The sequence below is a fragment of the Trichomycterus rosablanca genome, chromosome 3, assembly GCF_030014385.1.
Source record: "Trichomycterus rosablanca isolate fTriRos1 chromosome 3, fTriRos1.hap1, whole genome shotgun sequence".
NCBI lineage: Eukaryota > Metazoa > Chordata > Actinopteri > Siluriformes > Trichomycteridae > Trichomycterus > Trichomycterus rosablanca.
In genome coordinates this window covers 35,480,919-35,496,560 of record NC_085990.1, presented here as the reverse complement: position 1 = coordinate 35,496,560, position 15,642 = coordinate 35,480,919, and the positions used below count along the sequence as shown (strand labels likewise).

Sequence of the window (15,642 nt, the reverse complement as noted above, 5' to 3'; positions counted from 1 at the left end):
AAAAGTAATGCTATATCCATTCATTTGAAATTTAGGAAAGTGGAGTGCGTTATCTTCACTGCATTGGAATATAAAACATAACATTAATTTACTATATTATATAGTATAAGAATGGCCCAGTAAATGTATATACAGTGTGTATATGTATACATATACACTTAAGAATGGCCCAAGATATCTATAGCATTATAGCTAGTACTTTGCAGCTTACAGCTGTCACTTAACAGTTATAAATCAGGGGCAGCTTGGGGTGCAGGTTCACAAACCAGCATGTTCCTGAATAGGTAGACCAAACAGACAAAGGACAAGCATGCCATGCAAGTAATTTAAGTTTAAATATTGACTAAAGTTAACTGCGTTATTATGCCACCCTACGTTCAGCGGACCAACAGTTGTATCTTTTTTACACTAGATGGCAACATTCCATGTGTGGCGCTGTCAGCATGCAGTTTGAACGTAGCTAATTGGTGGTTACTCTACAATAGACTGGCGCCCTTCTCAGGGTGTGTTCCTTCCTTGTATTGCACCCTGAGTTTCTGGGTGGCACCAGACTAACCACAAATCTGATCAGTATTAAGTTCAGTATCTGATAAGTATTAAGTTCAGCAGGTTAAAGACTTGAACCATGTTAAACTAACACCATAAACACCATAAAATAATGAATATATGATTATAATAATAATAATAATAATAATAATAAATTTTATTTATATAGCGCTTTTCAAGATACTCAAAGACGCTTTACATAAGACAAATAATCAAAACAAATACGTACATACACCATACAAATCATAGTACAAAATCAAAATAGTACATCAACATCAAGAATAATTAAGATAAAAACAAAGAGAGCAGCATAAGACAGTTCATTAAAAATTAGCTAAATTATGAGAGAGAACAACAAATATAGAACAATTTCTTAAAATTAGACAGAAGCAGGACAGATTTACATGCAATCAGGAAACTGAAAACTTTACAAGTTTTAGGATCTAGGACTTCACATTTCTGTCGTGATCTAAGTATAAAAACTATTAAAAAGAATAGCAAAAATAAAAGCATTTATTTTGTGTTGTTACAAGTTAAATGCCACTCTGAATAGATGAGTTTTGAGAAGTGACTTGAATTTGGACAGGTCAGGACAATCTCGTAGGTGTTTGGGGAGAGCATTCCATAAAGATGGAGCAGCTATGGAAAAGGCCCTGTCACCGAAGGTCCGGTGCTTGGTCCTAGAGGGTATGGACAGTAGGTTAGCCTCAGAAGAGCGAAGGCTACGGGAGGGAATGTGCTGATGGAGCAGGTCGGTGAGGTAGGATGGGGCCTGATTATGGAGAGCTTTGTGAGTGAATAGAAGAATTTTGAATTGAATGCGTTGAGCAACGGGAAGCCAATGAAGTTTTTGTAGAACAGGTGTAATATGATCACGGGAGCGAGTATGAGTAAGGAGGCGAGCAGCTGAATTCTGGATATACTGAAGTTTTTTTAGGATTTTGTTAGATGTACCATAAAGGATGCTATTGCAATAATCAATTCTGGATGTAATAAAAGCATGAATCAAGGTTTCGGCGGCAGAAAAGGAGAGTGATGGACGTAGACGTGCTATGTTTTTTAGATGAAAGAAAGCAGTTTTGGTGATGTGATTTACATGGCGGTCAAAAGAGAGGTTGCTATCAAAAATTACACCAAGATTTCGGATGTTAGAAGACGGAGACAAAGTGTCATTATCAATGGTAATTTGAAAATTTTTTGTGGTTTTTGCCAGGGTTGTAGGACCTACGATGATCATATCTGATTTTTCACAGTTTAATTTGAGGAAATTAGCTTTCATCCACAATTTCATTTCAGTGATGCAATTTGTCAGAGTGGAGTGAAGTTCAGTATTAATGGATTTGGAGGAGATGTAAAGCTGAATATCATCAGCATAGCAGTGGAAATGTAAACCATGCCGACGTATGATGTCACCAAGGGGGAGCATATAAAGAATAAACAAAAGGGGACCTAACACTGAGCCTTGGGGAACGCCTTGGGACAGTGGAGCAATGGCAGAACTACAATTGTTGATATTAACAAACTGTTGTCTGTTTATGAGATATGACCTTAACCACAAAAGGGCAGTACCAGTGATGTTGACAGAGGATTCAAGGCGGGACAGAAGAATGGAGTGATTAATGGTGTCAAAAGCTGCAGTAAGATCAAGGAGGACGAGAATATTAATTTGTCCAGAGTCTGAGGAAAGAAGAAGGTCATTTGTGACTTTGAGGAGGGCTGACTCAGTGCTGTGCTGGGGGCGGAAACCAGACTGAAATGATTCAAATAGATTATTGGAATTTAGGTGATCTTTGAGCTGTGAGGCAACAACACGTTCCAGTATTTTCGACAGAAATGGAAGATTGGAAATGGGCCGAAAGTTACTCATAATGTTAGAGTCAAGTCCAGGTTTTTTAAGTATGGGAGTAACAGCAGCCAATTTGAGTGATTGAGGGACTGAGCCAGAACTAAGAGAGGAATTGATTATCTCTGTGATAAGTGATGAGATAACTGGAAAACAACCCTTAACAAGTTTTGATGGAGCAGGATCCAAAACACAAGTGGAGCTTCGCATCCCTGTTAAGATCTCAGATAGGTCCAAAAGAGACACAGGTGAGAACTGAGACAGAGGCTGGGTAATAAATTGAGATGAGATAGGCGGAGAAACAGAGATGACAGGGGAAACTGTCAGAAAATTGTGGATATTCTCAACTTTTGTTTGAAAAAATGAGAGGTAAGAGTTACACTTGTCAACTGTAAAGGAATTGGTAGTATTGTCAACTGGTTTGAGAAGTTTATTTATTGTGGAAAAGAGAGTCTTAGGATTTGTTGATCCAGCATGTATGAGTTCGGAATAGTAAGTGGATCGGGCTGCCGTAAGAGCGTCTTTGTAATGTTGAAGATAATCAGAATAAATCTGATAATGTACTGTTAGACCGGTTTTCTTATAAAGTCTTTCAAGCTGGCGTTTACGGGATTTCATTTGGTGAAGCTCAATTGTGTACCATGGTGCGGAATGACTAAATGAAACAAATTTGGTTCTCAAAGGAGCCAGCTCATCAAGACATGAGGCGAGTATGTCATTATAGTAATCGACAAGGTCAGATGAATTACTAGACAGTACAGGACAGACAGACATCTTTTTAACAAGAGAATCTGAGAAAGCAGAGGGAGAGATATATTGAAGATTCCTGAAGGATATTTTACGTTTAGCTCTAGTGATGGGCCTAGTGACCTCAATGTCCATGATGATTGTCAAATGATCAGAGACAGTAAGGTCATGGCTGGACGGCTGATGAACTAGGACACCAGTAGAGCAGACAAGGTCAAGAGTATGACCTTTTTTATGAGTTGGAAAATGTATATGTTGTGTGAAATTAAAACACTGTAACAATTCCAAAAATTCCCTGGCAAATTTACAGTTGTTGTCATCAATATGGATGTTAAAATCACCCATAAGCAGTACAGAGGATGAGAGGGCACTAAGCTGGGTTAAAAAATCTGAAAAATCAGAGAGAAAGGAAGCGTTTGGCTTTGGCGGACGATAAACTACAGCAGTGACCAGAGGAGTAGGCCCTGACAACTTGAAAGCCAGGTGTTCAAAAGAAAGAGCAGCAGGAAAAGACAAAGTGGTTATTTTAATATCATCCCTATAGACTGCAGCAACACCACCACCTCGCCCTTCCATACGAGGTTCATCAATATACGAGTATCCCATTGGCGTGGTCTGATTTAACGTAAAATAATCCAAGGGTTTATGCCAAGTTTCAGTGAGACAGAAAAAGTCTAGTTCACTGTCAGATATAAATTCACTGAGTACAGTACTTTTTGTGTTGAGTGAACGAACATTAAGCAATGCCATTTTCAAGTGGTATTGTTGTGTAGTTGGCTGTGAGGAACGAGGAAGAGAACGGAGATTTGCTAAGTCCACTCCGCGTTTCCCATCCCACTCCGTGGACAGCGTTGTCATGGAGACTACACCGCTACTGGTGTGCAAGGCAGCAGCGCTCTGATGACGTGTTTGCGGAGCGACAGTGCGCACGGCTGACCAGAAGGATGGAATAGCGTTACCGTTTCGAAGATAAACAAGCTTTCTCCGGGAGCCCCTGTGAATATAACGAGGCCGGCGAAGGAGTCCAAGCTGTTTGATGACTGAAATACACGATGGAGTAGTGCAGTTGTTGAACTTCCTCAGCTGGTCAACGGAATAGTTCAACATTGTGCCGATCCCAGGAAAACTCATCCACCGTTCACCACCGGCCGCAGACGCGATGTACAGTAGAAAGAACAAAAAGTATCAAAAGCACAAATAAAAGTATCAAAAGTAACATAAAAGAAATAGATCCACAAGGTGTGTAAAAAGATGAAAACGAAAAACGATAAAAATACAATAAAATACGGTAAAATACGGTAACGGTAGCGGCAGCCAAATGCGCCAGCGTCCACCATCAAATAATAATAATATCAAATAATAGTCATTATGACAGAGACAGACAAATGTGCCAAAATTATGTGGACATTACTACTAATTATTATGTTTAAGTGTTTTAGCCAAAAGGTGTATAAAATCTAGGGTGACCGTACTCTTTTTCCTGTGTGTCCAGACAAAAAATGTCCTAGATTTAGCTTTTGCTGTCTGCAGTCACAATTGTTTGATGAAAAAGGAAAGAATGTTTTTGCACACAGAAAGTAGACCAAATATTTTTGAAAGCATTGAGCTTCATTCTGAGCTAATGAAAATTGCCGTTTTTCTTCTCTATTCCTTCTCACATTGCAAATGTCTAAACTTTTTTTACTTATGTAATTATTTTACTGATGTAATCACATACCTTAATTAATGAAAAATTCAAGTTGAAAATACCTATTGTGTAATTTATTGAGACATAGCAGTGGTCAATGAAAACCAAAATCATCACCCTATTAAGGCCTGGATTTAAAATCACAATGAAAATCAAAGTAAAAAAAAAAGATTTTACAGGCCGATCCAGTTTGCATGAACTTCATCACAGCAACTCATGATGTGTGTATGACCCCCATCTTTTACCAGACCTGGATTAGGGATTCGGTGAGCTCCTGTACAGTCTGTGACACTACTTATGTGTTAATTGCACTAATACATAATGTCCCAGATTTTCCTAATTGGATTCAGGTCTCGGGAACATGAGGGTCTTTGTCAGCCAATAACTGCCTACACACCCTGGACACAGGAGGAACCCAGGGCTCTGCACCAGTGTAAAGTTTAACGCTGGCTTTGAGGATTTCATGACAGCAGTTAGGGCATTATTAAAGGTGAAGGTTTGTATGACCCTACAAGGATATGCATACCCAGGCCATTACTGACCCACCGCCAAACCAGTCTTGCTGGTCAATGTTGTCACGTGCTTAGTATGAACCTGTTCGTATCTGTTAAGTCAATGGTGAGCCAAGGGTAGCTAATTCTTTCCGGCCTTGCCCTACACAGACAGATTCTTCTGGATTCAATGGTGAACAACCTCAATCGATCCTGCATTGTGAAATTTTCTTTGGAACTAATTGACAATTCTTTCAGGTTTGGTACAATGTTGTGAGCCACAATCGCTTCATTTATCCTGGTTAGGGTTGCGGTGCATCTAGTTTCACCAGGAAATACTGGGCACAAGGCAGAAATACATTGGACAGGGTGCTCATCTATCCTTTACAGTCCTTGCTTCCAAACCAGTTTATTGTCTATGGAATGTAGTATGTTAATAACGTCTTTGAAGCTTGCAAATAATATTAGGGAAGCATTATTAAGTATATATAAATCCCACTGATATATAAACTAAACAAAATAAAATGAGTAATCAAGGAATCACTCAGTGGTGGACCGTGAGGGCCAGCAAGGCCTTCTCTGCTGGCCTAAACACTGTCAGAATCACTGACATATGTTTTAATATATTTTTCCATGAATATTTATAAATTACTTCCAAGTAGTCTGTTTTCTTTCTTTATAGATTTTCACTTGGTTGCGCTGCTTCCAGCAGTGTATATTTATACTAGAGCTATTATCCAATCATATTTCAGTCATCATGTGTTGCCAGGGTCAAAGAAATGTGCCTTAAGGCCTTCAAAATCAGTAGTGTGGGCGCCTCTAGCCTAAAATAAATGGCAATGAAATTGATACTTTAACCAATCAGATTTCAAGTTGGCGTTGCAAGTCCTCTGATTGGATGGTTAAAGAACATAAAGTGTCAGATTTAACAAACTTTCTCTGTAGTGACTTGAACACGCGCAAATATGTTTTTTGATTTAAGCTGTTTTATCAACCCACAATGGCTGAAGGGGAAGAAGAAATTGATTTGGTCGCAGATTTACTTACAAACCCATTTTCAAGACGAACTTTTCAAGAAAAGCTGGACAACGTTAAGAAAGGACAGACAACCCTGAAGTTATCATGCCTGTCACAACAGGGAAAAGGATTCGTTCGCCACTTTCAATTGAATAATTACGAGCGGTAATTGTCATTTTATTATGTTAGTGGAAGGACACTTGTTGAATTGTGCTTTAGTAATGGCATTATTCTGGCTATTTGAGTTATCTGTGAGGCAACGACTCGTTATACTACATTTCTGCATAATATTGATGGTTTCTATAGCCATAATGGTGTTTTTAAGAGGTGGCTTTATTCAGACAATACACCACTGAAGGCCTAGGTGTGAAATACAGGGCTCATCACTGGAAGAAACTTGTAGAGCTGGTCCTGTAGAAATAAAACAATTTGTCGGACATAAACTAAGGGTTTGTAGGCTAAGCCTCTAATAATTTAGTTTTTAACACTGTTTTCGTATGATGTAATGAAGATACAAAATGAAGTGTTTAGAGTAAAGATGAGCAGCTTCTTTTCTCACCGGTTTGACCGTTAAACGTCGTGAAGCTAAACCACGCCCCTTTCAGTTCCGCGCCTCAGCTTTGGAAACCAAACGTACAGCGTTACTTGATAAGTTGCCAGATCCTTTATTTTACGTTGGTCTTTTGTTTACGTTCTTGTTTAAAAATAATTGTTGTTTTATCGTCGTCTTTAAGTACTCCTGTCCTGCAAAATTTCTAATTTTCTTTTTTCCAAAACACCTGATTTAATCCAGCATGTGACTGAAATTTGGAGTGGGTTTATAAGTGTATGCTAATTTAATTTTTAATTAAAAATAGTGTGAGGGTAGAATTATGCAATAAAAACAACAGGGTTTAATTTTAATAAAATATACAGTCATTTGCAGGATCACTTTTTAGGCCTGGTTATAATGTGTACTATTAAAAAACTGGTATTCAGACACAGTAAAGACTGATTTAACCATGAAGTCCAGGGAATTAAAGTCAACTTAAATATTGGTAACATGATGACATGAAAACAAACTTTTGGCCTGAATAATAATAATAATATATTTGAGACTATTCATTTTGGTCAGGGCTGTAGTGGATTTATATGACTTTAAAACACTGGCAATAAAACAGGAATACACCCTGGACAGTATCTCAGTTCATTGAAAGGAATTACACTCACATGATTACACACTCTGTAACACCTAGATCCAATTTAAAGTGCATTTAAAGAATTCTTTTTCTGCATGTTTTTGAGAAAGTATCTTGAGAATAATCCACGTGGCATAAGTACAGATCAAGAAAAACAACATTACTGGATGACAGCAGCATAATAATTCATGTACAGTAATTATTTTTAATTGGTAGGTTAAGTAGTAGCTATTATGTGATGTGAATAGCACATAATTTGGTTAATCAAATACCACTTTCTTATTGCAGTAGAAGTGGTGTCTTTCCAATATGACAATGCCCTGATACAGAGAATGAGAGGTCACTAAATGGTTTGATAAATATGAAAATCATGTTAAAACCTGGATTTAAAATCACACCAAAAATCAAAATCAAAATTTAAATCACAGCTGATTTAATGACTCGGTAGTGTATACGGGCCCCACATGGATCTTCTCTCGGATCTGGGTTAGGGCATCAGGGAGCTCCTGGATAATCTGTGGTGCTTCTTGGTGATGTCGATTGCACTAATACATAATGTCTCATGTTTGGGGAACATTAGGGCCAGTCAATGGGTGACTACACACTCTGGACACATAAGACCGGGCATTGTCCTGCTCCAAGAGCAACCCAGAGCTTTAAGGATTTTATCCTGTACTTAACATATGATCTAATAAATATGAAAATTATTTAAATTGTGTATGGGTTTTGCAATTAGCAACCTAATTAAACTTTAAAAGACGTTGAACTTACTTGTTAGACAGCATTTTCTAACCTATCATCAAAATACCATTGGAGAAAATGCTTAAAGCATTGGGTTTTTTTTTGTCTATCAAACTCTCAAAATCTACCAATTTGTATGTAGAAAATCAACAAAACATGAAATTTGTTGCAGGCCTTTGCTTTGGGCTGGAGCTTAGCTGTCCTTTTTCGTTGGCTTAGGGCTGTTGTTGATTGTGTGGTGATTAGCTGTAATAATTTAGACCTGGCAACCCTGCGGCTGCGTTGTGAGTGGTAGAGCAGCATTGAGTTGATCTAGTGCAGGATCTAAGCAGTGTTGCCAACTTAGCGACTTTGTCGCTATATTTAGCGAGTTTTCAGACCCCTCTAGCGACTTTTTTTTTCCAAAAAAGCGACTAGCGACAAATCTAGCGACTTTTTCTGGTGTTATTGGAGACTTTTGAAGACTCGAACGTGAAAACACACATTGTTCTGCAGTTACTGACCTCAACGAGCAGCGGTTGCTGCCGTCAGTATCACAATCAGTGTTGCCAGATTGGGAGGTTTCCCACCAAAACGGGCGGATTTTGTTGGAAATTGGCAGGGAGAAACACTTTGGCAGGTGGACAAATTTTGGGCTGGTTTGTAATCATTTTGGCGGCTTAAAATGTAAATAAAAAAAACTGTTGCTTTCTAAAGCAGGTGGAATATAAATAGGCCTACCTTCTTCCACCACATCCAAACCCTTTGTCAAAAGTTTGACAGGTTATTCCTTCCAGTCCAATACACTGTTGCCTTGCCACACCCATTAATACAGTGATTCATATGTTAGACAAGTGATCTGAGTTGAATATGAAGGTAAGCAAGTCTCGTACATATAACCTCTCATATGTACGAGAGATTAAACTTTCATTGCTTGCAAGTTTATTTTTATTTACTTGCAAAGGGTCCTATGTCCATTTTGGCTGAAAATTACTGTCGCAATCTGGCAACCCTGCTCAGAGTTGTCTTAAAAAAGAAAAACAAACCACGAATCAACAGAAGAATGTTCATTTGTAGTTCTAAACATATTTAGGGTGTTTTTTACCCACTTTTTGTCTCTCCCACGATGTTATTCCTCTTCTACAGCGTCAATTACTCGCAAATGGATCTTATGCTAATTAGGCGATGACGTAATTTAGCGACTTCTAGCGACTTTTAGGACAGCCAATAGCTACTTTCCTTACTGAGGAGTTGGCAACACTGGATCTAAGGGGTTAACAGGGAGGAGGAGGGTGAGGGAAGCTCACTGACAGACACACTGACTGCAGTACCGATACTCGAACAGCACCGCTGCATACCGGTTCTGGAAATAATGAACCACAGAGGATATTATTGAACATTATTACCGCCACGGCAGGATTAGTAGTTTTGTTTGCACATGCGCAGTTAAAGCAAGCGCGGATGTAAATGGTATATCGCATGCGCCTTTTCTTTTATTTTTCCGCAGTTAAACGGACCTCGAAAATGCACTCTTTATGGTCTTAATGGCACCGAATTAAAGGAGAAAATGGTGAGAAATAATATTGCGCATTAAGTATTAAGACCTGGGTTAAAGGCGGGGGCGACAATGCGTGGCAGCGGGGCGCGCAGAGCAGGTGGATGGCCGACCTGATACTGGAGCGATACATTGTGAACCGGATTTCTGTCAGTCTGCAGCGCTGCTATCATGCATGGCAGAAAGGTGTGCGGGTAGTACTCAGTGGTCGCCATGCTGCCCGGGGTCGGTGTGTTCGGGACGAGTCTGACGGCGCGGGTGATCATCCCGCTGCTGAAGAGTGAGGGCTTCTCAGTGGAGGCGCTATGGGGGCGCACTCAGGAGGAGGCCGAGGAGCTGGCCAAGGAGATGGACGTGCCCTTCTACACCAGCCGGATCGATGATGTGCTTCTGCACCAAGATGTGGATCTAGTGTGCATCAACCTGCCACCACCACTTACCCGCCAGATCGCAGTGAAGACCTTGGGTAAGCTGGTTGGGGTCGTTATACTGTGTATAACCTTGGGCTCTTAGGCTCTGCTTTCTATTGATGCACTGATGCTGCTTTGATTAGGTTAGTTAACAAATGTCGCAGCTTTAAAGTTAGTGCTGCACTGCAACATGGGTCATGGGTTTGATTTCCTCCCTCTGGTCAAGGAGTGTGATGTGTTTGGTATGTTCTCCCCATTCAGCTATCCTTCAGGTACTCTGGTTTCCTCTCACATACCAAAATGCTGTTGATGCTGTAATTGTTTGTGTTGTGATTAGCACATGATTTGGTTTAACTGATCATCTAATAACACATTACTATTCATGTAGAAGTGTTAATTAATTTATAAGGATCATGTTTTACACTTTGGTTACATTCATGACAGGAACGGTAGTTACTCTTTACACAAGATTCATCAAATCACAAATTTTAATGTCAAACACAGTCACAGACGATTTTGTATCTCCAATTCACCTCACTTGCTTGTCTTTGGACTGTGGGAGGCAACTGGAGCTCCCAGAGGAAACCCACGCAGACATGCAAACTCCACACAGAAAGGACCCGGATTGCCCCACCTGGGGATCAAATCCAGGACCCTCTTGCTGTGAGGCGACAGTGCTACCCACTGAGCCACCGTGCCACCTCTGGAAGAAGTGGTATCTTTTATATATGGGATAACAATAACATCATGATATTTTTGTGGATCTTTTGCGGCCATTCAGAGTACTCTCAAAAGTCTTTGCCTGCACCAAGTTCAAAGGCATTGAGATTCTTCCTGTCATGCTTTTTTATTATTTAGTTTTCACATACAAAAAAGAACAACAGAGAAGACCAGCGTCTGGACAGTTCAGATCTTTGTTTGGAGAGATAAATCATACCAGCTGAATATCTTCCAGTTCATTCTTGTTTTGCCAAGTGGCAGACTGTGTTATATTTCCTGACTGCTGGATCCTTTTCTAGTTTTGAATCAAATTGTTCTTATAATGTCCCATCTTTTACTGTTATATACTGTACATTTTCCACAAGGGCTTTCAGGTCCTTATGTTTTTATGCTGAGGGTTCTGTCAGTTGTTTATTGCTTGTGATGGTCTGATTCATGTATCATGTGTATTTGGAGCTGTAAGAGCGCTATATTAATCAGCTGGGAGTTCTAGTTTGGGAAGTATTACTACAGACCTATTTATGTCATATCTCTGACTATCTGGTAACCCAGTCACCGCTTCTTTGCCAATATCTTGTTTCAACCTGAATACAGATTTGTGCTTGTAAAGTGTGTAAGGTGTTTGCAAATTTGAACTGGCTGCAGCCTAGGAGTGGCAACCAAATCTGCTGAGCCAACACTGAATTCATGCAAAATCCTGCCTGGCCATTTGAGACTGTCTACTGTGTGTCTGGTTCATACAGTTTACCTGTAGATGATGTAATAAATGGGGTTTATTACTGTGTATTTTATTTTACCCCATGTTGTTTTACAATCTGATGTATAATGCCACAGTTAAGATGTGTAGTTGTCTAAGACACATCTGATGCTTTTCATGATTTGTGGCTATGGTTAACATATCCTGTGTGGTGACACTTTCTGCAGTTTCCTGTTTAAATGTCACTCTGACATCGCAGATCAGATGAATAAACTTGTAGATTTATAGAGCAGTTTTGTGTAGTTATTATGACATTTAAAAGGCCTCTCTTAAGGCCTGGTCCCACTCCTTCTTACCATGCATTTGCGTGTTTTGGCTGGTTGGATCTGGTGACCTTCCAGCACATGTTTGAACACACTCATCACAGACAGACATTAACAGGTGCACAGTAATGATAAAAATAACCCCTGGATTAGGACAATGATTCACTATTAAAGCTCAGATTATTCTTGTTGCCAAGCTTTATTATTGACTGTGCTGGTGGTCTTTAATGTACTATTAAGTTTGACTATAAGGAACAAAAGTTATTTTATTGTATAATACATTATGCCCTTTTAAATGATTCAGAAAATTGCTGTTTTGCTTCATCAAAAATCTTCAGATTGTAATACGTTTGCTGCTTCGATCACCCCTGATCTGAGTAGTGGTGCAGTGTCTCTGTCATGTGTACAGTTGTCAGCCGCTTTGTTTCACCTGGCAGAGGTGAAGTCCTACAGAGAGCCGTATTTCGTACAGACACTCTTTGCTGCTCTGTGTTTTCCCCATCATAGCAGCAGCAGATGTTGCATTTGCAGCAGTGAGCAACCCTGTTGACCTCCCTCCCTTAGACACACAGCTTTCGAAGATTCGAACTTATGAGCTCCACCTGAGTGTCCATTATTTACAAATTTTTATTAATAAGGGTGACAAAATAGGAAAATAATTGAAGAATACAAACTGATTTTTTGTGACAGGTAATATGTTAACATTCACACTGATAATGTTTTATATTACGTGAGTCATTTGTTTATTTCAAGAAATCAGATTGAGCTAGATCTTTGATATTTGACAGATATTTTGAGTTGTTACTTGTTAGTATCTAATAACCTTGTGGTAATGGTGCTTTCCATCAAACAAGAAAAACATAACATGATAGATTTCACCTTATTGAAAAGTAAACTTTGCTTAAAGCCCCAAAAGTGGCAGCCCAAGAGTGGCAGCCCAAGAGTGGCAAGACCAGCATTCAAAGCCTTTAAATGCTGATCTTGAGCTCCAAACAACAAAGCCTTTACTACCCTTATTAAATATTTCTAGAAGAACTTACAACATTGCAAGTATCAACCACCTACACATAGTGAATTTATTTCAAATATATAACATTGCATTCACTGTGTTAACTGTGGGAAAAGTGGTTTGTAACAACCCTTTCAGAAGAAATGTATGTAGTTCAGAACACTATATTTTCACTTTCAAATCCTATTCAATTTTCATATCCTATTAAATATGAGGAATGGAGCTTAACGACTATAGCATGTCATTGTCTACTTTTAGTCTTACTTTTTCATTCACATTGAGAAGACTGCACATGTCACTAGTTCTACAGGAATTTCTTCTTATCTACACTCTGCTTTATCAGAACCCAGCCAGGGGATAGTGAGTGTATTGTGAAATGGACGGTTTCAAGTTGGATAGAATAAACAGCTACAGAATCAGTTTACTGTGAAACTGTCACACATCTTTGACTAGCGACTGGGATCTCATTCCTCACACACAGTTCTAAACAACCATGACGGTTTAGGATTTTCTCAGCTGTAGTATTTACCTGTTACACACTTGTTTCAGTTCATTAGGGACATGAATTTGGCTTATTTGGGCTGGAAGTGTTTTGTGCTGGTTTAGGCCATTGTTCTGTTGGGTCTAATTGCATGTAAGTGTGTATGTATTTCTATTAGACTTCCATGTACTCTTCCAGACAGACAGGCAAAGTCCTGCCCGTGCATGTACTTTCACAGTACTTATCTGTGTGGCTAATCAGTTTGCTGATGTCATGTTGTGAAATATCATGTCGATAAATGTGTCAGGGACAGGTCCCTGTGTATGGCTTTCTATAATCATTCAAGTTACTGTGCTAAACAAAATTTTTGTCTTTAAATATGGTAAAAATTTAAATTAAACATTGAATTTATTCAAGAGTCAGTGTTGCTGCTAAGTTCTTTATTTGTAGCTGCTGTTATTATTCAGGTGGAACTACTGTTTTAGTTGTATTTTTGAAACCTCACTATCAGTTGTTTGCTCAAACTTTACATTTATAAAATCAGGGTTGTCAAGGCTATTTATTGTATTGTTGTGACTGTGACAATGCTGAGTGTAACCACACACACACACTTTATGATATGATTTATGTTGTATAAATTTATATCTGCTAACAAAGCTCTGAGCTACATTCAAGCACTGCAAAACTTAACTATTAGCAAGTGCATAATCTTACATACCTGTTTTCTTATTTTGAGTAGTCTTAGTAGGTGTAAAGTTACCAGTACAGTATTTTATTTTTTATAAAATCTATATATTTAAAAAAACATTTTTTAATTTGGCCAAGTTCACTATATTTCTTTTATACAAGGGTTCTTCAAAAATGTTCTGCACTTTTAAAACTCTGTTTTTAACTCTAATTTCAAAAACAAATTAGGAAGATCCCCTTTTGAAGATCCCTCGTATGTTTATTTTTACTGTTTTGTCCTAATCATGGTGGCTTACGTCCAGCTCGACCCAGAAGCACTTGGCACGAGACAGGTATACACCCTGGATAGAGGGGCCAATGCTGCTGTGCGGCACCTATTCTACCAGCTGCACCAACATGCTGCTTTCCTGCTATGATATTTTTAATACATGTAATTTTTATAGTATGATGATGATAGTAAGTGTTTAGTTAGCGTTATTGTCATCTCTAGTACTGTGAGCTTGGCTTGCTCTCCTTGCATCTCTTAGCTGGCTTTCTTCCTAGTACCTTGGTTTCCTTTCACCTCCCAACATAATGGTTGGTGGGTTAAGTAATCTAAATTGTCCTTAATTTTGAATTAAAGTAAGCGTGCAATGTCCTACACAAGACCTGCTTCATAGCGTATTGAGTTTTCCCACCTTGTCCAGTGTTCCTGGGATAAGCACTGGACTTACTTACCCTAATCAGAATAAAATGAGTGCTGAAAGGGATTTGTATTAGGGCTGGGTGATATGGATCAAAAGTAATATCTCGATATTTTTTTGCTGAACCACGATATACGATATATATCTCGATATTTTTTCATCCCATAAGGTAATAACAAAAAGACACTTCTGAGACAAAGCTACATGTTCCTAATTTTTTGCAGGCACTTTTATTAACATTCATGGTGGGGAAGCTTCACACAATAACTATTTTTCCTTAAAAAAAAAAAAAAAAAAAAAAAAAAAAAGAACTATTCTAAGAAAAAGTGTGTTGTTTTCTAACGTCTCACCTGTCGTGTAATGTGAATTACAAATATATTGTCTGGCCCTTTAAGAATGTTAAGTGCACTATAGGGTGCAGGGAGCAAGTGTGTAGGGAAGAGATCAGAATGTTCTTCTTTTCTTTTGCACTGAGCTTGTGTGACATTAAATATAGCGTTCTCGTTAACCCCCCCTCACATGTTTGGACTTTATACATTATTTTATGTATATGTCGCCACAACATTAACATTTACATTAATATTTTGTTTTACCATATAGAATCTGTAATACAGGCAGAACTAATCGTTCATGTTACTGTGTAACTATTACAACATTTCATGCATTTTAATCAGCATTCTGCTTCATGCACTTTATTATTATTTAACAGCTTTGTTTGTTGTTTAATTGCTGTTTGCTCCTTGTTTACTGCAGAGTTAGTTCATGCAATTTTATTAATTTTTGGTTGTTTATTGGCCAAGAATAAGAAATACTATAATACATGATCAATAAATAAATGACGTCTCGGA

General features: G+C 38.6%; 1 protein-coding gene across 1 annotated transcript in view; it reads left to right on the top strand.

Moving 5' to 3' along the window:
- The first annotated feature begins 9,930 nt into the window (after positions 1-9,930).
- The window catches only part of gfod1 (glucose-fructose oxidoreductase domain containing 1), a 36,564-nt gene continuing 30,852 nt past the window's right edge, over positions 9,931-15,642 (top strand). The window contains exon 1 of the mRNA XM_062992055.1: positions 9,931-10,250. Within this exon, the coding sequence (XP_062848125.1) occupies positions 9,998-10,250 (253 nt within the window). The 5' untranslated portion in view covers positions 9,931-9,997. The remainder of the gene's footprint in view (positions 10,251-15,642) is intronic.